Here is a 20,264-nt window from a genome sequence, read left to right as displayed (position 1 = left end):
TTTTGAGAGGCTGGCTGTAAGTGGGTCCACCAGCATATTGTCCAATGCCCACTTAACCGTAGGCCTAGTCCATAGGCCTAGCTGTAGGCTGCTATGAAGTGGTCAAGTGGAACACACTTTTGATTTATTTTCCTGATATGTTTTTTTGTGTCCTGAATGATGCACTAAATATCAGTCAGTCAGAATGATTGTTATGAAGTTTACATTTCCTACACCCACGAACCACGATGATATGTGTTGCTATGGGAGCCTTTTTATTTTATTAGAATTCATTTTGTTTACAAAGAAATGAAGCACTTTATGAAGAGGTTTTGTTGTTTAACTGTTTTGTTTAACCTAGTACATAGGCCTAGCCCACGATGATATGTGTTGCTATGGGAGCATTTTTATTTTTGTATTTTATTAGAATACATTTTGTTTACAAAGAAATATAGCAGTTTATGAAGATGTTTTTATCTATGTTTGTTTAGTTTATGTTTGGAGCTTTAATAAACAACAGAAGTTGTTCAAAGGTTGTGTCTCATGTTGAGTCATTATCTGTTTGAGCCCAGGTGTTTGAATTTGAATATTTTATTAGGCAAAAAATACATTAAATACATTTAAAATACTTGTTTCCATTGAGGTCCTTAGTATTCAATTCATAGTCGTCAAATGGTTTTCATTTAGTCTGTAAGTTATGAATTCATACACTGTAAAAGTCTTAGTGTTAATATAATTCAAATGAGTGTACAATGAGGATTTTACAATGTAGGCTGCAGAAAAGAGAAAAAAAACAACTGCTAATGTTGAAAATGCAAAGTTAGACTTTTGGGGAGAAAGGATGCAAATTACTGGGGGCGAGAAAAAAAAAGTAACTAAAGTAATAAGTAACTAGGTACTTTTGGCAGGGAGTAATAAGTAAAGTAACTACATTACTTTTTAAACAAGTAATATGTAATAAGTAACATATTACTATGTTTTAGTAACTATCCCAACACTGATGAAGACATTACTAGACTCACTCAGAACAACATGAAGACATAACTAGACTCGCTCAGAATAACATGTAGACATTACTAGACTCACTCAGAACCACATGTAGACAGTACTAGACTCACTCAGAACAACATGTAGACATTACTAGACTCACTCAGAACCACATGTAGACATTACTAGACTCACTCAGAACAACATGTAGACATTACTAGACTCACCCAGAACAACATGTAGACATTACTAGACTCACCCAGAACAACATGTAGACATTACTAGAGACTCACCCAGAACAACATGTAGACATTACTAGAGACTCACCCAGAACAACATGTAGACATTACTAGACTCACTCAGAACAACATGTAGACATTACTAGACTCACCCAGAACAACATGTAGACATTACTAGACTCACCCAGAACAACATGTAGACATTACTAGAGACTCACCCAGAACAACATGTAGACATTACTAGACTCACCCAGAACAACATGTAGACATTATTAGACTCACCCAGAACAACATGAAGACATTAATAGACTCACCCAGAGCAAACTGCAGGATGGAGGCAGAGCTGGTGTTGAGAGACACTGTGGTCTGAAAGAAACAACGTAACATCATAACACAACATGACATGTGAATAGACAACATCTGACAACATTGTGTGCATACTTTGTGCGCATGTTTGTATGTATGTTTATGTGTTCGGAGCGATGACTTCTCAAAGATCTCCCATCATGTCCATCCATATGACATTACGTACAGTATGTACGTCCATACTGTACTTACGTCCCAGCGATGTGAAGGTGATGTCTCAGGGAATTTTGTGATATTTGGCACAAATGTCCACATGTTGTGCGTGTGTGTGTGTGTGTGTGTGTGTGTGTGTGTGTGTGTGTGTGTGTGCGTGCGTGCGTGCGTGCGTGCGTGCGTGTGCGTGTGCGCGTGCGTGTCGTGTCAAACTCACCAGCTGTCTGTCTCCAAAAGGCTCGCAGAAAGTGAGCGCTCTGCCGTGCATCAACACCCCACACTGCTCCCCTAGTGCACAGTTACTGCACTGCACCCTGGTGAGAGGAGAGGAGAGGAGAGGAGAGGAGAGGAGAGGAGAGGAGAGGAGAGGAGAGAAGATTAGTATTAACATTAGTAAACAGACGGGTGGGTGAGTGTGGATTGGTGTGTATTTCTGTGTGTGTGTGTGTGTGTGTGTGTGTGTGTGTGTGTGTGTGTGTGTGTGTGTGTGTGTGTGTGTGTGTGTGTGTGTGTGTGTGTGTGTGTGTGTGTGTGTGTGTGTGGAGGGGGGGGTATGGGGGTGGAGGGTAGAATGGGATAATTGGGTTACAGGTGGTGGTAGGACGGGGGTAGGATGTGTGTGTGTGTGTGTGTGTGTGTGTGTGTGTGTGTGTGTGTGTGTGTGTGTGTGTGTGTGTGTGTGTGTGTGTGTGTGTGTGTGTGTGTGGGGGGGGGGGGGACATTGGCACTGGATAGTCCAAGCCTTGTCACAGAGAATTTGGTGGGGGATTTGCCAGGTGTGGCTTTATTTCACACCTGGCAAATCAGGCACAACCTTACAGGGAAAGATCAGGAAAAGTGAAGAGAAGTGTGAAGAAGTCAGGTGTCATATCTGCAGGTGGTACTGGGGTGGTGGTGTGTGTGTGTGTGTGTGTGTGGGGGGGGTCCTAGTCCTACCAGATATCAGGGTCCAGCTCGGCCTGCAGGTCAGAGTCAAAGTCGTCTCGTAGAACGGCATGTTTCCCATTAACCTCCGCTGCAAGAAACATTGACGCACAGTGATGACATCAGAGTGATGACATCACAGTGAGGACATGTACATGAACATAACTGGAAGCGGTATAAGATGACGTCAGTGAAATCCCACTCACCCAGACTCGGTCTCAGTGGGGACTCGGTGGGGGCTGAAACAGAAACACACACACACACGCACACAAACACACGCACGCGCACGCACGCACGCACGCACGCACGCACGCACGCACGCACGCACGCACGCACACACACACACACACACACACACACACACACACACACACACACGGTTAGCAGAGTTCACTAAACTCTAAACGGTGTCTCCACCAATTGGTGTAACCTTGGTGATAATCTATATTTAATGCACTATTTTTAATTATGGCACATTTATGCCTGTGGACATACAGCTGTTCTCCTCTCCTCTCCTCTCCTCTCCTCTCCTCTCCTCTCTTCTCCTCTGCCGAAAATAGCCGATATGCTAGAGCTATCAGCTAGGAGAGGAGATCTGCTATTTTAACTAGTTTGGAAAATCTCTTTTTTGGGTCTTGAGCATAAAAAAGTATATTATATTTGATCTGTTCTTTATCATAAGCTTAGACTTCTTTCACTACTTTTATCCGTAAAAAAAACATTTGACCTGTGCTATGGTGGGATGATCTAAGACCCGAGGAGATGGTTAATCTAGCAGCATATTAACATAGAATAATCTACCAGCACATTAACATAAACCATGTATAATAATCTACTATTATATTAATATATAATAACCAGCGGTATATTGTTGCTGTCGGCAGGAACCTTGTATCTGAATTTTTTTTTTCTTTACGTATATCAATGCCCTACTTCATTTTTACAAGAGTGTCGCACAAAAGCACCGATCTATTTGTAGATCGGCTACTTTAAATACATTTTTTCTTCTTTTATAATAACTAGACTATACCCGTCGGGGGATATGAGCAGCCACGCACGCATCATTGTCCGCTTGTTTCAAGGATGGTCCGCTTGTTTCATGGATGTGGCAACACCGTGGCGCTTGTTTCACACACATGATCTGGCAACCCCGGAGCCAGCGAACACAAAAACGTTAATAAACAGCTGACATCTGGGGAAAGCGAAAAACGGGCGTTGGTGTTCCGTGCATATGGCAATGGTCAATGGCTGTGTGCAAATGCAGATCAATTGCTCCAGCCACTGAGGAGAACCAGGCAGAAGAGACTTTGGGGACACACAGACACACACACACACACACACACACACACACACACACACACACACACACACACACACACACACACACACACACACACACACACACAGAGCCACAGAGCTTTGTAGAAGTATAGGATGATGAAAAAAGGAACAGTTTCGCATGGACTTATGAGGTTTCCCACCCAACAGTACAGACATTGTCCATGCAGAGATGTGCTGGTCCGCTGATAAGTCCAACACAGCAGCTTGAAACTCTCAGCCCACTTAAAGCTCAGAACCTCCTTAGCAGACTTTCTAAAATCTACAATTACATTTGGGACAACCCGCCCCTCTAAAATCCATCCTAAACAATAGCAGTACGATCCTTGGGAGGAGAGGATTATGTGTCTGTTATTATTATAGTAATGCTGTTTAAATGCCTTCTGCTTCTGCTGCTGCTTTCAAACGATTGGATTACAAATTTGCTGCATCTCTGAAGTGGATTTTGGGACGTGTGCGTGCATGCGCGTGTGCGTGCACGTGTGTGTGTGTGTGTGTGTGTGTGTGTGTGTGTGTGTGTGTGTGTGTGTGTGTGTGTGTATGTGTGTGATAAAGTTAGCTGCTGACTGCAGGACTTTGGGGGTGTTGCTGGTTTGATGTCAGCGACCCATTAAAACCATCAAAGACCCCAAACCCCCTTTCTGGTCACTAATCCTCCACATGTCTGATGATTCTGAACATGTTCAGAGGTTCTCTCTCTCTCTCTCTCTCTCGCTGCAACTCGATCTCACACAACTTAGTATACATTGCACGGAGTGTCATTCCGTGCATAAACAACTGGAAAACCCGAAAATCTGTGCATAGATTTCACATCTCCCCCATTGACTAAACCATTTCAGAGGCCCGCAGTCTCAAGCGAACTGGAGCCACGTAAGGGACCACCGAGTGAGCTAAAGCGAGCGAGTTGCCGTCCCGAACGTTGCGACGTTCACTTGAGCCTACTCAGCGTCATTTGGGTTATGTACCGATAAGCACAGAATCGTATTTTTTTCTGTGGGGACTGCTCTGCTTCCGGGTTGCAATCGGTGGGTGCAGTACGTTAGTCCGACAGCGCATTCCTTCGACAGCGCAGCGCTCCGACGTTTCAATACTAAACCCGAACCAAACCCGCACCCTAACCCTAACCGCACGCGGATGCCACATAGTCGGAGAAAAGGTCTGTCGGATTAACACATTGCTCCCGCAATGGGTTACGCCCACCGTGGGACTCGCCGTACATATGCACATATTTTCTGGTTTTCTCGGCGACTACACACGGTATGACATGTGAGATCAGACAGCTCTCTCTCTGTCTCTCTCTCTCTTCTTCTTCTGTTTTTCTTTTGTTTCTTTTAGTCCAACGGTAAATTCTCATTGTCTGTGGGTTTGAACTAGAACAATATATTTATAATCCCAGAACAATGCTTCCAGCCAGACAACAAACAAACACACTTAGTAGTGAAACTGGCATGGATGGTGTCTATATCAAATCATTGCAATTACAGATTTTATGATGTTTTTGGCATTGAATATGCCGCTCTGAGTGAACTGCCTCTCTGGTGTTGTAATGTGAACCTGGGATTTATTCGGGACACTAAATGTATTGTCCAATGAGAGTCGGAGGTGGGGGTGGGTCTAACGACAAGCCAATCAGCGAATCAAGCGGATGTGTGGATCTCTTGTGATTGGTTTAGGGAAATTCGAATCGCCTACACTGGAGCCATGTCAGACTGAAACTCCACGCAGGTTCAGTTCAGTCTGATAATCAGGCTACATATTGATTGGATCGGTGGTGTGACGTATGGTGTGAGGGCAGTGAAGCGGCTGGAACCTCTAGTAACTTAAATATACTAGGAATTGACTAACAATTTTAAAACAAAAACCAATATGTAGTGGAGATAACCGCGTTGTGAGCTTGTAGATCCTGTTTTGGCAGAATGTTGGCCTATAATGACAAGCCCAGAATATAGGGCCGCTGTAGGGTTCATGTGGTTATGAAACCTAGAACATTCTGAGATAAGAAAACTACTGGAAATGACTTTAAACTGACACTATATGAACATAGTGTTTCTAATGCTCTATGACACACCCACCAGGATAATCCCTACAAGCCCCCTCACTTTCTATTACTCTGTGTGTGTGTGTGTGTGTGTGTGTGTGTGTGTGTGTGTGTGTGTGTGTGTGTGTGTGTGTGTGTGTGTGTGTGTGTGTGTGTGTGTGTGTGTGTGCGCGCGCATGCGCGTGTGTGTCAGACAGTAACACTCATTTGACTGGGATTAATCTGCTCTCACTTCCTTAAAGACTTCCATTACAGCTTCCTCTGTGAGACACTCATCTCTGCTAATGCCCGCTATCTACACACACGCGCACACACACACACACACACACACACACACACACACACACACACACACACACACACACACACACACACACACACGCGCGCGTACGTGCAAACTAACGTACGTGCACACGTACGAGCACACATGCACACACACACACACACACACGCACACACACACACACACACACACACACACACACACACACACACACACACACACACACAGTCACACACACACACACACACACACACACACACACACACACACACACACACACACACACACACACACACACACACACACACACACACAGAGTAATAAAAAGAAGTGGTTATGATCAGAAGATGCTATTTCTCTCCTCTCCTTCTTCAAGCTCTAATCCCTCCCCTCTCTCTCTCTCTCTCTCTCTCTCTCTCTCTCTCTCTCTGAGTCATATTTGAAGTGCTTGCATCTAGTTACTGAATGACCAAGAGATCCTCTCCTCTCCTCTCCTCTCCTCTCCTCTCCTCTCCTCTCCTCTCCTCTCAGCCTGTTGTTGAACCTCCTCAATAGGCGTCATTATAATAATTACATGGGGGCGGATAATGGAGGCTAGTCAAGAAATAGCACTTTATTTTTGTATGCATTTATTTTTTTAAAGTCTGGCTGGTGTAACTTTACACCAAACATACAAGAAGAGATTTGGCAATAAAAGTTATTCTCGGATGTCTTTTGTCTTCCTGGAATCCATCATGAGACACAACATGCTGCCCCCGCATCAACCACACCAAAGCCTAGCTTCCATAACCTCTCCTTATCTCCCACCATAATTTCGTAGACTAAAACTATGACGGAAAACATTTTTTTCACTGATGAAAACTAAACAAAAACTTAATAAATGTAAGCTTTGACAAAAACTATCAAAACTAACAAATACAAATTTGATCAAGAGACTATTGGAGAAGAGAAATCAACTCATCTGCTATGTTAGATTATTTTTGCGAAAAATATCAAAACATTTAGATGGGTCCAAATTCATATCAATTTGGGGGTCCTTGACTTTAGGCTACATAACCTGCTGAACATAACTATAGGTTGTTGGGCTCCTACATCAAAGGAGCCCAACAATGTTCACATATAATGTGCCTTGCATCACCAGGCTGTCCACAGTACCTGTGAAAGCCTGGTTTCTGTTCCAGACAGAACCAGTCTAATCCTGTCTAGAGGTCGCCTATATCCGGCAATTTGCTCTCACACACACAGACACAGAAAAACACGCACGCACGCACGCACGCACGCACGCACGCACGCACGCACGCACGCACGCACGCACGCACGCACGCACGCACGCACGCACGCACGCACGCACACACACACACACACACACACACACACACACACACACACACACACACACACACACACACACACAGTTGCATGGATGTATTGACTGTCTACTGTGTTCAGCATGGATATATTGACTCTACAACAGGGGGTCTGGGACCCCAAGGGGATCCTCAGAGTTACTACAGGGGGTCCGCCAAATCTTTCTGTGATAGGATTTTTTTTTTTTAAATACATTAACCACAATTGGACCCTACTGTAGCTCCGTATTCTGGTGCCGAAAATATCTACAAGCTCACAACACATCGCGCTGAGCCTTCATGCGACGCGTTGTGAGCTTGTAGATCAGCGATTTTCTGCAAAGAGGTTTGGTGTAGAGGGGGAAAAAGAGCAGACCAAGTACAGAGCCAAAAGTCAAGTTAAAGGTAGGGTAAGTGATTGTCTTTGGTTAAAATAAGTGTTAAATAGCTCTATATTCTGATAGTACTCATTGCTATAGAGTGTTTGTTCAGTAAAAGGAGTCTCCTTGTCTCTCCAGCTCTTTATAAAACAGAAAATGCATTTTCGTTTCGGTTTCAGTTTCATTTCCAATTTTATCCAATCAGGATAGAGAACTAAATCAGGATATAGATTAAACAAGTGAAATTGGAAGTGATGACACTAAGAAATGAGCAGCCAAAATTGGAACTGGAACACTAAAAATGAAGCTTAAAAATGGGTACTTTCTCCTGATTGGCTGAGATTTTGACACCTACCGGAAAATGTATTTTCTGTTTATTAAAGAGCTGGAGAGACATGGAGACTCCTGTTACTGAACAAACACTCTATAGCAATGAGTACTATCAGAATATAGTGCTATAACCTTTTAACAAAATACTTTTTGTTTTAACCAAAAAATATCACTTACCCTACCTTTAACTACTGTAAGTATTCAGGGTTTAAGTAGTTAAATGTCTGAAAATACACATTAACATGAATCCAACATTAATTTACACAACTCTGTGACAGTGCTGTCAAACAAGTCTAAGCAGCTATCTATGAAATCCACAAAAGTTTAATCTGCAACACCGTTTTATACCATACGTAGTGGAGGTCCCTGCTTCATCTCTCTCAGCTAAGGGGTCCATGGCCAGTTACATGATGTATTGACATGTGTGTTCAGCTAATGTTTTACCTGCACCTACCTCTGCCTCACCTCAAAATGTTACTAAGGGCGGTTTCACATTGGGTGCGTTTGAAGCGAAGCGTTCCCCCTCCGTTCCCGAGTGCGCTTGGTTGGCCAGCATTCACACTAGCCAAGGCTCGAGACCATTTCATTTAACAGTAATGGTAAATACTAAATAGGTGCCTCATGGGGCCGCTGTGGACTATGACGCTTTGGGAGAGCGAATGTCATTCACAGAAGAAAAGTCATTCTAGAGTGAATAATAAAGTTTGACTGTGTTCCTGACGTTGTCTTGAGTTATAATAACAACAGATCAACAATACACAACCAAAGCAGTGTGTGCACTGGTCTTTTAAACCTCGAAATGCACTGTCGTCTGTTAATATGATATTAAAAATATATGATTAGCAGTCCACTTCCTTCTCTTAGTACAGATGGATTCACACTGCCACGTTCCGTTCCCGACTCCGCAGCAATCGGACCCGAGACTACCTCCCGAGGTGGTTTCGGGAACGGAACGGTGATCCGTTTCGGGGAACTATGCGCAACATTCACACTAGCGCGAAACCTGCCAAGCGGTCTCGAGTGCGCACCCGGGACCATAGTGTGAAACCGCTATAAGAGCCGTGGAGGATAAAGTACTCACATTTCTTACTTAAGTAAAAGTATCATTACTGCATTGTAGAAATACTTACGTTACAAATAAAAGTACAAAAGTATTGGTATCAAAATGTACTTAAAGTACCAAAAGCAGGGGATCTACAAGCTCACAACGCGTCACAACGCGTTGCACCGCGACGCGTTGTAGATCAGCTATTTTCAAATAGCCTATACAATAGGGCTAAAGTGGTTAATGTATGTTTCATAATTTCATCAATTATATCTGAAAAGTAACTAGTAACTAAAGTTGTCAAATAATCGTAGTGGAGTAAAAGTACTATATTTGCCTCTGAGATGTAGTGGAGTAGAAGTGAAAGTACTGAAAACTGTAAATACTCAGGTAAAGTAAAAATACATCAAAATTTATGCTTAAGTACAGTACTTGAGTAAATGTACTTAGTTACTTTCCACCACTGCCTGCACCTCTGCCTCACCTCACAATGTCTACTAAGAGGAAAGGCTCTCTAAGCTTTAATTGGTAAAATTCAGGTGTTGCTTAAAATCATCCACTGGAAATAAATAGGAGGAGACAGCAATGGAGAAAAAGTAAATTGAAATGAGAGAGACGAGAAACTAAAAAGTTTTGTGCGCGTGCACTGTCTACTGCTTGTCTGTCTGTGTGTGTGTGTGTGTGTGTGTGTGTGTGTGTGTGTGTGTGTGTGTGTGTGTGTGTGTGTGTGTGTGTGTGTGTGTGTGTGTGTGTGTGTGCGTGTGCGTGTGCGTGTGTGAGTTATCATTGTGGTTAATAATGTGTCTGCTGTGAGACCCATAAAGATGTGATTTACACACTGCTGCAGATGAGACAAGCTGCCAGACATACTGCTGCTGGCCTTCTGTCTGTCTGTCTGTCTGTCTGTCTGTCTGTCTGTCTGTCTGTCTGTCTGTCTGCCTGCCTGCAACATTTTTGCTGCATCATATTTGCAGGTGTGCTCATTATTTTTACTGCGTCATGTTTGCAGGTGTGTCATGCTTGCAGGTGCGTTCAGCATGTTTGCTGTGTCATGCTTGCAGGTGTATTCAGCATTTTTACTGTGTCATGCTTGCAGGTGTGTTCAGCATTTTTACTGTGTCATGCTTGCAGGTGTGTTCCGCATTTTTACTGCATCACACTTGCAGGTGTATTCAGCATGTTTGCTCCGTCAGGTGTATTGATCACTTTGCTGCGTCATGCTTTGCCACCTCATTTTAAAGATGTGGTGAAATAAAAGTATATATTTTTCACACTTTTAGTGCATATGCAGGTGTATTCAGCATGTTTACTGCGTCATGCTTGCAGTTGGGTCATGCTTGCAGGTGTGTTCAGCATGTTTGCTGTGTCATGCTTGCAGGTGTGTTCAGTGTGTTTGCTGTGTCATGCTTGCAGGTGTGTTCAGCGTGTTTTCTGTGTCATGCTTGCAGGTGTGTTCAGCATGTTTGCTGTGTCATGCTTGCAGGTGTGTTGACCATGTTTGCTGTGTCATGCTTGCAGGTGTCTTCAGCATCGTTGCTGTGTCATGCTTGCAGGTGTCTTCAGCATTTTTGCTGCATCACACTTGCAGGTGTAGTCAGCATGTTTGCTGCGTCATGGTTACAGGTGTATTGATCACTTTGCTGCCTCATGCTTTGCCACCTCATTTTAAAGATGTGGTGAAATAAAAACTTTCACACTTTTAGCGCATATGCAGGTGTATTCAGCATGTTTACTGCGGCATGCTTGCAGGTGGGTCATGCTTGCAGGTGTGTTCAGCATGTTTGCTGTGTCATGCTTGCAGGTGTGTTGAGTATGTTTGCTGTGTCATGCTTGCAGGTGTGTTCAGCATCGTTGCTGTGTCATGCTTGCAGGTGTGTTCAGCACTGTTGCTGCATCACGCTTGCAGGTGTATTCAGCATGTTTGCTGCGTAGTGCTTGTTGGTGTATTCAGCATGTTTGCTGCTTAGTGCTTGCAGGTGTGTTCAGCATTTTTACTGTGTCATGCTTGCAGGTGTGTTCCGCATTTTTACTGCATCACACTTGCAGGTGTATTCAGCATGTTTGCTCCGTCAGGTGTATTGATCACTTTGCTGCGTCATGCTTTGCCACCTCATTTTAAAGATGTGGTGAAATAAAAGTATATATTTTTCACACTTTTAGTGCATATGCAGGTGTATTCAGCATGTTTACTGCGTCATGCTTGCAGTTGGGTCATGCTTGCAGGTGTGTTCAGCATGTTTGCTGTGTCATGCTTGCAGGTGTGTTCAGTGTGTTTGCTGTGTCATGCTTGCAGGTGTGTTCAGCGTGTTTTCTGTGTCATGCTTGCAGGTGTGTTCAGCATGTTTGCTGTGTCATGCTTGCAGGTGTGTTGACCATGTTTGCTGTGTCATGCTTGCAGGTGTCTTCAGCATCGTTGCTGTGTCATGCTTGCAGGTGTCTTCAGCATTTTTGCTGCATCACACTTGCAGGTGTAGTCAGCATGTTTGCTGCGTCATGGTTACAGGTGTATTGATCACTTTGCTTTCTCATGCTTTGCCACCTCATTTTAAAGATGTGGTGAAATAAAAACTTTCACACTTTTAGCGCATATGCAGGTGTATTCAGCATGTTTACTGCGGCATGCTTGCAGGTGGGTCATGCTTGCAGGTGTGTTCAGCATGTTTGCTGTGTCATGCTTGCAGGTGTGTTGAGTATGTTTGCTGTGTCATGCTTGCAGGTGTGTTCAGCATCGTTGCTGTGTCATGCTTGCAGGTGTGTTCAGCACTGTTGCTGCATCACGCTTGCAGGTGTATTCAGCATGTTTGCTGCGTAGTGCTTGTTGGTGTATTCAGCATGTTTGCTGCTTAGTGCTTGCAGGTGTGTTCAGCACCGTTGCTGTGTCATACTTGCAGGTGTGTTCAGCACCGTTGCTGTGTCATGCTTGCAGGTGTGTTCAGCACCGTTGCTGCTTAGTGCTTGCAGGTATAGTCAGCATGTTTGCTGCGTCATGCTTACAGGTGTATTGATCACTTTGCAGCCTCATGCTTTGCCACCTCATTTTAAAGATGTGGTGAAATAAAAATATATATTTTTCACACTTTTAGTGCATATCCGTGGTCATAATATGGACATACATACCTAACAATAGATACCAACAATGTATTCGATACAATTTTGTGTAGTCTTAAATCAAAAGTCCTTAAAAGGCTAAAACTAAATGGAATTCTATTCAAAAGACTTTGACTTGACTGAAACTAAATCAAACTCTTCTGTCAAAATTAATTGACTGATTTGGACTTCCTCTGTTCTACTCCAGTTTCATCTCATGCAGGCTATAGAATTAGCATTAGCTTCTTACCGACGTCTCTATGTTGGCTAATCTGCCCCATGTTGTTCCTAAAGTCTCCTGGATCATTTCCATCCTTATCAAAGCAGCTCTCTCTCTCTCTCTCTCTCTCTCTCTCTCTCTCTCTCTCTCTCCCTCTCTCTCTCTCTCTCTCTCTCTCTCTCTCTATCTCTCTCTCCAACCCTTCTTTAGATTAACTGTAATTTCTGCGGATCCTCACAGCCAGAGCGTTAAGCCGTCTATCTGTTGATCTGAATCTGACGTCATTACAGTAGCTAAAGCCCTGAACTCAGACGTGATTCTTTCTTAAACTTCAGCTCTTTTTTGTATTTGATTTTATTTGCTCAAAGTTCATACAAACTGTCCTGCATGTAAGTCTGCTCCTGAGCACCACTACATTAACTACTTAAATATAATAATAATCATAACTTTTATTTCAGAGTGAATTAATTTACAGTTGTCTACATTTTGCATGAGAGAGAGCAAGAGAGAGAGAGAGAGAGAGAGAGAGAGAGAGAGAGAGAGAGAGAGAGAGAGAGAGAGAGAGAGAGAGAGAGAGAGAGAGATGGACAGCGAGGGAGGGATGAAGGGAGGGAGGGACAGAGAGAGAGAAAGAGAGAGGGAGGGAGGGAGGGAGAGAGACAGACAGACAGTACAACATTATACTGTGAGGAATCGGCAGCTTGTCAGCCGTGTTCTCACCATGAGTGTGATGGACGATAATGAGAAGTTAGTCGAGTGTGTGTGTGTGTGTGTGTGTGTGTGTGTGTGTGTGTGTGTCTGTGTGTGTGTGTGTGTGTGTGTGTGTGTGTGTGTGTGTGTGTGTGTGTGTGTGTGTGTGTGTGCGTGCGCGCGCGTGTGTGTGTGTGTATGGGTCTCACCTCCCTGCTCACACAGCTGCTGGGCCAAAGCGTCCTTGAAGATGATCTGTCCTCGATATGTGGCTGTGGCCCTGAGAGAGAGAGAGAGAGAGAGAGAGAGAGAGAGAGAGAGAGAGAGAGAGAGAGAGAGGGGGGGGGGGGGGACAGAGAGGGAGAGAGACACAGATGTTGAACATTAAAATCAACAGCACAGAGGTAAATAATGAGTCTATGTCTCTGTATGCAGATGACGTGACGATGTGTTTATTAGTCCTCACTGGCCTCAACTGTTAGCTCAACATTACACCACGGCCCAACTAACGCAGGGGTCTTTAACCTAATTCAGGCCAAGGACCCCTTAGCTGACAGACAGTGTTTCTGGGTACGTGGAATCTGTTGCTGTTCCATAGTCACCATAGCGGTATCATCACGGTATTCCTATTCTTGCTATTCATATTGAAAATTATTGTGTGTCTGCGCGCGTGTGCTTGGGTGATTTAACATTGACAGATATGATGACAGGTGTTGGAAGAGTGCCAGGCCATATGCCAGCTTAGCAACGGTTGCTAAGCTAGCATTGGACAATCACTATTAGGGGCGGGGCTTGGCGAAGGGTGTGCACTTGAATCTGTAGTGCACTTAGCAGCCTGTCACAGTGTTACACATGCTGCTGTACTGAATACCTGCAGTCAACCTGGTCCAACCACGTTCATGGCTCTTCTCCAACCAGACAGTGTGCCAGCCATAGACTGTAAACACTATGGACGAAGGGAATGGTAACGTCACCCATTGGTTTCTACAGACCCATTTTGAAGCCACTTTTTTGGCAAATTCAAATCTTGGAATTTCCTGTGCCGAAAAGCAACCGGAAACAAAAAAACAAAAAGGGCAGTGAGGGCGGGTCTTCACTCAGAAGAGTGAATAGAAGCCCTAGAAGCATTACTTTATCATCAATTTAAAATGTAATTTACAAAAAAATAATTTTAATTAGCGACTGAAAGCATTAAGTATTTATGACAATGATGACTGAGGTGATAAAATCAAGTGTAAAGTCTGGTCAAATCTTCATTGTAATCAATGGCGTGGTAATGGCGAGCAGGAGGGGAAATAGCGACACCTGCTCGACCATTAATGAGAACTGCAGGGTAGCTTGTAGCTCAACACCAACTTCACATCTGTCTGGGGATAGGAAGACTGATGGATCAGTCAATGCACATGCTATCAACGTATCCCAGAAGAGAAAACACAGGCAATATTGGAATAGAAAAGGTGGATTCAACATACCACTGGACTTCATTGCTTGAACGGAGGAATGAGTGGCATAATACTTCAGAAATAAACCTTTGATAGCTTCTCCTCCTGAAAGTGTTTGGTTTTGTGCTAATTCATGCCTGCTATACAATTACAATCCCGGTGGTTCTCAAACTTTGCTTTAATTTCATGGACTATCATAACTCTGAGAGTGTACAAATATAAGGATCCATTTGGTTCCGTTTGCACAATCTCAAGGTTACAGACATGTAATGGTCCATTTGGAACACCCTCAAGTAACCCAGAGGGACCCTGAACCTTGAAAACTGCTACAATAGTATGTATGCAAAACTGTATGACTGAATTTGTGTTCATCAAACAGACCTGTCGCTCTCACCCTAAAAGACCTGTCGCTCTCACCCCAATAGATCTATCGTTCTCACCCCAATAGACTTAATAATAATAAGTGTCTTTATTGTCCCCTCAGGGATATTCATCTTCACAAATGTGACCCAATGCCTCCCTTCTTGGCACTCAGCATTAAAGGCTTTTTTACTCTGCTCTTACTGATATCTGACCAGTTTTGCTGTTCGGTTTTTGTCTCCGCCAGGCCGAAGGCATGGCGGAGGCTATTATGTTTTCACCCCTGTCCGTTCGTCCGCGTGTCCGTCCGTCCTTCTGTCTGTGAGCAGGTCATCTACGGCACCATTGGACCAATTGCTGTGACACTTTGAATGCACACTTCCAGTAGGTGAAGGAAGAACCTCCACCCCAACATTGGTGTCATGGTGGCACAACAACATCCCACTAAACATTTTGGTCATAACTCTTGAGCCGTAGCTCATACAATTTCTTTTTTTTTTCCATGGATTTCTTGGATTCTCACTCTCCATTTAAGGCCCCGGTCACTTGTGCCGGATTACATTTTCCCCGATTTTGGCTTATAACTCCTACAGATGTTGTCCAAAAGTCACACAAACATTATTTCTGGGGTCATGTGATCAAGATGTAAATTTAGCGCTGTCGCCTCACAGCTAGGAGGTCCTGGGTTCGATTCCCGCCGGGGACACTGTGGGTGCTGGGCGCGTGTCTTCTCCTCTGCGTCATCAGCGCCCATACCCTAGGTGGTGTTGGCGAAAGGGCCTACTCTGAGTGGAGTTTGCATGTTCTCCCTGTGTCTCTCAGGGTAGTTAATACCCTCACAAAAACATGTAGTCCTGGTCGCTATATCCCCCATGACAGCCGGAGCGCCTGATGGAGAAGAAGAGAACTGGTTGGACTAACGTGTTCCTTCCACACGCTACGTCCAGCCGGGGAAACTCCCGCCTGTCAGGTGACAAGAAGGTCAGTTGGCTCTCATGCATTGAAGGAGGCATGAGCTCGGCCCTGGCCTCCCTAGGCTGGTGAGGGGAGTGTAGCGCCCAGGATCACTTAGAAAATTATCACCGGGTGAAAAATAAAGGTTACAAAATCACGGGATACATTTTTTTTTTAAAAGATGTATGAATTTGTCAGATCCCATTCCTATTCCTACTTTGGCTATGACCAAAGTTTGCGGGCCATGGGTAGTCAACCTGGCGTGGCGGAGACCTGTGCTCCGAGGAGCACACTTTTCTAGTTTCACTCCATCTCTTTCCAACTTTGTTGAAGCTGCAGTGATGGAGTTTGTTTCTACCTGTCCTGTGAATGTAAAGTTGAGTTGAGGCCATCAAGGTATCTGCTGCTGAATAATGCAATGAGCCTCATTAATATGCAATGAGCCTCGTTAATTATGAATTAGCCAGGAGCCGCCGCTGTGCTTTTGGCAGAACTAAACATATTTAATGGCATTCATATTTCAAGAACAAAACATATTAAATGGCATCCATATTTCACCGGTGGATGAAAACTAATTTGGAGTTTGGTATTTATGAATAAAATATGATGTGTACGACACAGCGCCGGGGGGGTAGGGGGGCTAGGAACATGAAGATGAAATATTTACTTAACATACTGTGTGAGAGTCTCAAAGCATGTCAACACAACTGGTACACGCACGCACGCACACACACATTCAATCTGAATACCCACACACACACACACACACACGCACGCACGCACGCATGCACGCACGCACACATGCACGCACGCACGCACGCACACACACTTCTTAACACACACATTTCTTACCCATCTTAAATGGCAACTCATGTAGAATAAATGCTGTTTTTACATTTTGCATTAAAATGCTAATTATTCAGAAAAAACGAAATGCTGTTTGAAAATGACAAGCTCTCTCTCCCTCTCTCTCTCTTTCTCTCTCTCTCTCTCTCTCTCTCTCTCTCTCTCTCTGTGTGTGTGTGTGTGTGTGTGTGTGTGTGTGTGTGTGTGTGTGTGTGTGTGTGTGTGTGTGTGTGTGTGTGTGTGTGTGTGTGTGTGTGTGTGTGTGTCATTAAGGTATTTAGTCTTTTAGTGTGTGATTACAGCAGCGTGACATCACCGTCTGGCCTGGAGTCACACACACACACACACACACACACACACACACACACACACACACACACACACACACACACACACACACACACACACACACACACACACACACACACACACACACAATCACTTATGGAACATCTAATTGTTAATTTGACCATTTTTGAGGGGAAAGCTATTAGGACCCTAAACATGTCAGTACCCCCCCCCCCCTCTCTCTCTCTCTCTCTCTCTCCCTCTCATTCATCTTCTTATAGTTGTGTAATGTGACAGAAGATGGAATGGAGGGAGGAACTTGACGATCGGAATAATGGGATGTCGTTCTCGGAATTATGACTGCTATCAAATACTGCACACAATCTTTCCACTCAAACAGAGAGCGTCTCCTTTCAAACCCCAATGGTTCTAATCAGCCCCCCGCCCACAGGAGTGGCCCAATTCTCTCACAACTTGCTACAAAAATCCCTCATGAAAAACTATATAATCTCCTACCTTTCATTTTCAACCTTCACATGTGTCTCCTTCTCTAATAATCAAAAAGTGCTATATATTTCATCTCGCAATTTACTTCCGGATGGTTCGTTTTGCACTTTTTTTGCCACATCGGTCACGGGAAAGAAATAAGCGCTGCCGTGGTCTATGGAAACGAGCCCAAAAGTGCACCCAAATAAGACCAAAATCGCTTATACAAACAGTCAGACCTGGCAACGCAGCCTACGCCAATCATGCGTGAGAGATCTACAAGCTATGGGGCAGAGACGCCACCGTATCTTAGCAACAACTACAGCGCTCACTCTCATTGGTCGTGTCACGCTAAGAGCAGTCTCCAGACAATGGCATCGCAGACAGCTTGCTGTTACTGCTGTAGCCATCACAGCCAGTCCCAGCGACGACGGACAGGGCGCTGTGATAGCTGCCATGTCGCTAACGCTAACGTGGTTGTCATGCCTGCAGCGGCTGTGCAATCACTTTGTCAACAATGCACGTTCGTGTGGTGAATGTCAATATTGCTGCTCAGTTAGTCCATTGTAGATGGTGTATGTTTGTGTGTGTCTTCTGGAGAACTATGTAGCTCCACAGCAACTACAGTAACTAACGTAATGGCAGGACCGCCCCGTGCAACGCATGTTAGGCTGCATTATGGTCATGTAGTAATTTCAGATAATTTCGCTCCGATTACAGCAGTGCTTATCAACCCTTTCACGCCGCCGCCCCCCCCCCCCCCCCCCCAAATAAACGTACTTGATCTGGGGACCCCCCCATTCTGTTTGACTCCGTTCCACAAGTACATATTGTGAAAATAGCCGATCTACAAGCTCAAAACGCCTCACGTTGAGAGGCTTTGTAAGCTTGTAGATCGGCTATTTTCTACATGATTGCCTCTTTCTTACATTCTTTGACAATGTGGCCCATGTTTTCATAGTATAGTTTGTTGACTACTTTTGTTGCAGAAATGCTCATTTCCTTTACTTTCCTTTTTTTATTGTCTCCGCCAGGCCGAAAGGCATGGCGCAAGACTATGTTTCACCCCCTGTCCGTCCGTCTGTGATAGCTAATCTCTCACATCGTTGACTTGATCCCAGCAAAATAACAGCCCGATGAGTCAGTGAGAGCTGGATAAACGAGGTGAAATGTGTCAAAAGGAGTCTGTACGGCTGTCGATAAATGAACACATGACGTCGGTGGGAGAGGAGATATTGTGTCTTTTGGACAAACAGCAGCGTCGTGCTGATGTTTGTTGTGTGAAGCAGCTTAATGTCAGAGTGTTTGTGTTGGAGCGCCTCAGTGCGGCTGCAGAGTTCATGTGCAACCTCTTCCAGAGAGAGACAGAGACACTAGAAACTCTGCTGGGGGAAAAAAACACTGCTGGGCATTGACTTTCATATGGACATTGATCTACACACTGCAGGTATATCTGCTACACACACAACATCAAACTACACACTGCAGGTATGATGCAGCGTTTGCATTACAGCCAGCATGCCAGCGTAGTTCCCATATGCTTTCAAGGTGGGCTAAACCATATGGACCCCATGTCAGCAATGTCAGCGGCATCCACTTCAGTCCCAACTGCGATGCCCATGCAGGCTATAAGTAGCTTCTACCTGGCCCTTAGGTGGGCCCCAACTACCCATGTTTATGTGGGACCAAGGCGGGTCCTACCTGGGTTTGCCCATGCAGGCTTTAACTGGGTTCTACCTGGGCCCTAGGTGTACCCTAACCAACCACAGTGCAGTGCCCATCGCTCCAATTGTTGTGACGTCAGGGCTCTCAATACTGCACATTGGTGGAGGAGGAGGGGCCGCAGGGCGACCGCACACATCGCTGAACCAATGGTAGCCCACGGATGTTTCCTCTGGGGATTTACAATCTGCCCCTCTATGCCACATATCATCCGCACTACAGGGTCTTCACTGACCGAGCCACGGCCCCACTGACCCTCATGACGCTACGCCACTTATATGAGTTGCCAAGTGGCCGCGGGCGCTACGTGGGCGTGGCCGCGGGCTAGACGCGAGCCCCGCGTAGCGGGGGCGAGCTTCTAGTGTATACAAATACTAACACACGCAATTTACAGGGCATTTCATTGCTTATTTTAAGCTCTTATCCAGTAGTAAACATGAACTCTAGTCAATAAACAACGAGGTAAATAGCCACAAGTAGAGTGCATTACAACAATGTAATGTCTCAAAGAAACTATAGAATACCAGGTAAACAATTAACCTATCTGTCTGAACAACATGCTATCTAAATAACATTCAAGTAACAAAAACAAGAAAATAAGTGACCAAGATATTATTTGAATTGTACTCTAGCAACTATCAAACAAAGGTGACAGGAAGGAACACGCACTCACACACGCACAGTCGTCGCACACACGCATACACACACTTTGACTCTCATCCTCTCCTCAAAGTCCAATTAAAAGCTCATTTTGTCTCGGA

General features: G+C 44.5%; 1 protein-coding gene across 1 annotated transcript in view; it reads right to left on the bottom strand.

Moving 5' to 3' along the window:
• The window catches only part of reln (reelin), a gene marked incomplete at its 5' end in the record, with an annotated part of 178,783 nt that overhangs the window by 77,169 nt on the left and 81,350 nt on the right, over positions 1-20,264 (bottom strand). Inside the window, 5 exons of the mRNA XM_084060861.1 lie at positions 1,520-1,571; positions 1,942-2,038; positions 2,661-2,739; positions 2,855-2,887; positions 13,615-13,685. Of these exons, the coding sequence (XP_083916987.1) occupies positions 1,520-1,571; positions 1,942-2,038; positions 2,661-2,739; positions 2,855-2,887; positions 13,615-13,685 (332 nt within the window). The remainder of the gene's footprint in view (positions 1-1,519; positions 1,572-1,941; positions 2,039-2,660; positions 2,740-2,854; positions 2,888-13,614; positions 13,686-20,264) is intronic.

This window comes from Gymnoscopelus microlampas, assembly GCF_963454915.1.
Source record: "Gymnoscopelus microlampas genome assembly, chromosome: 6".
Lineage (NCBI taxonomy): Eukaryota > Metazoa > Chordata > Actinopteri > Myctophiformes > Myctophidae > Gymnoscopelus > Gymnoscopelus microlampas.
This window is presented reverse-complemented; position numbering and strand designations above follow the sequence as displayed.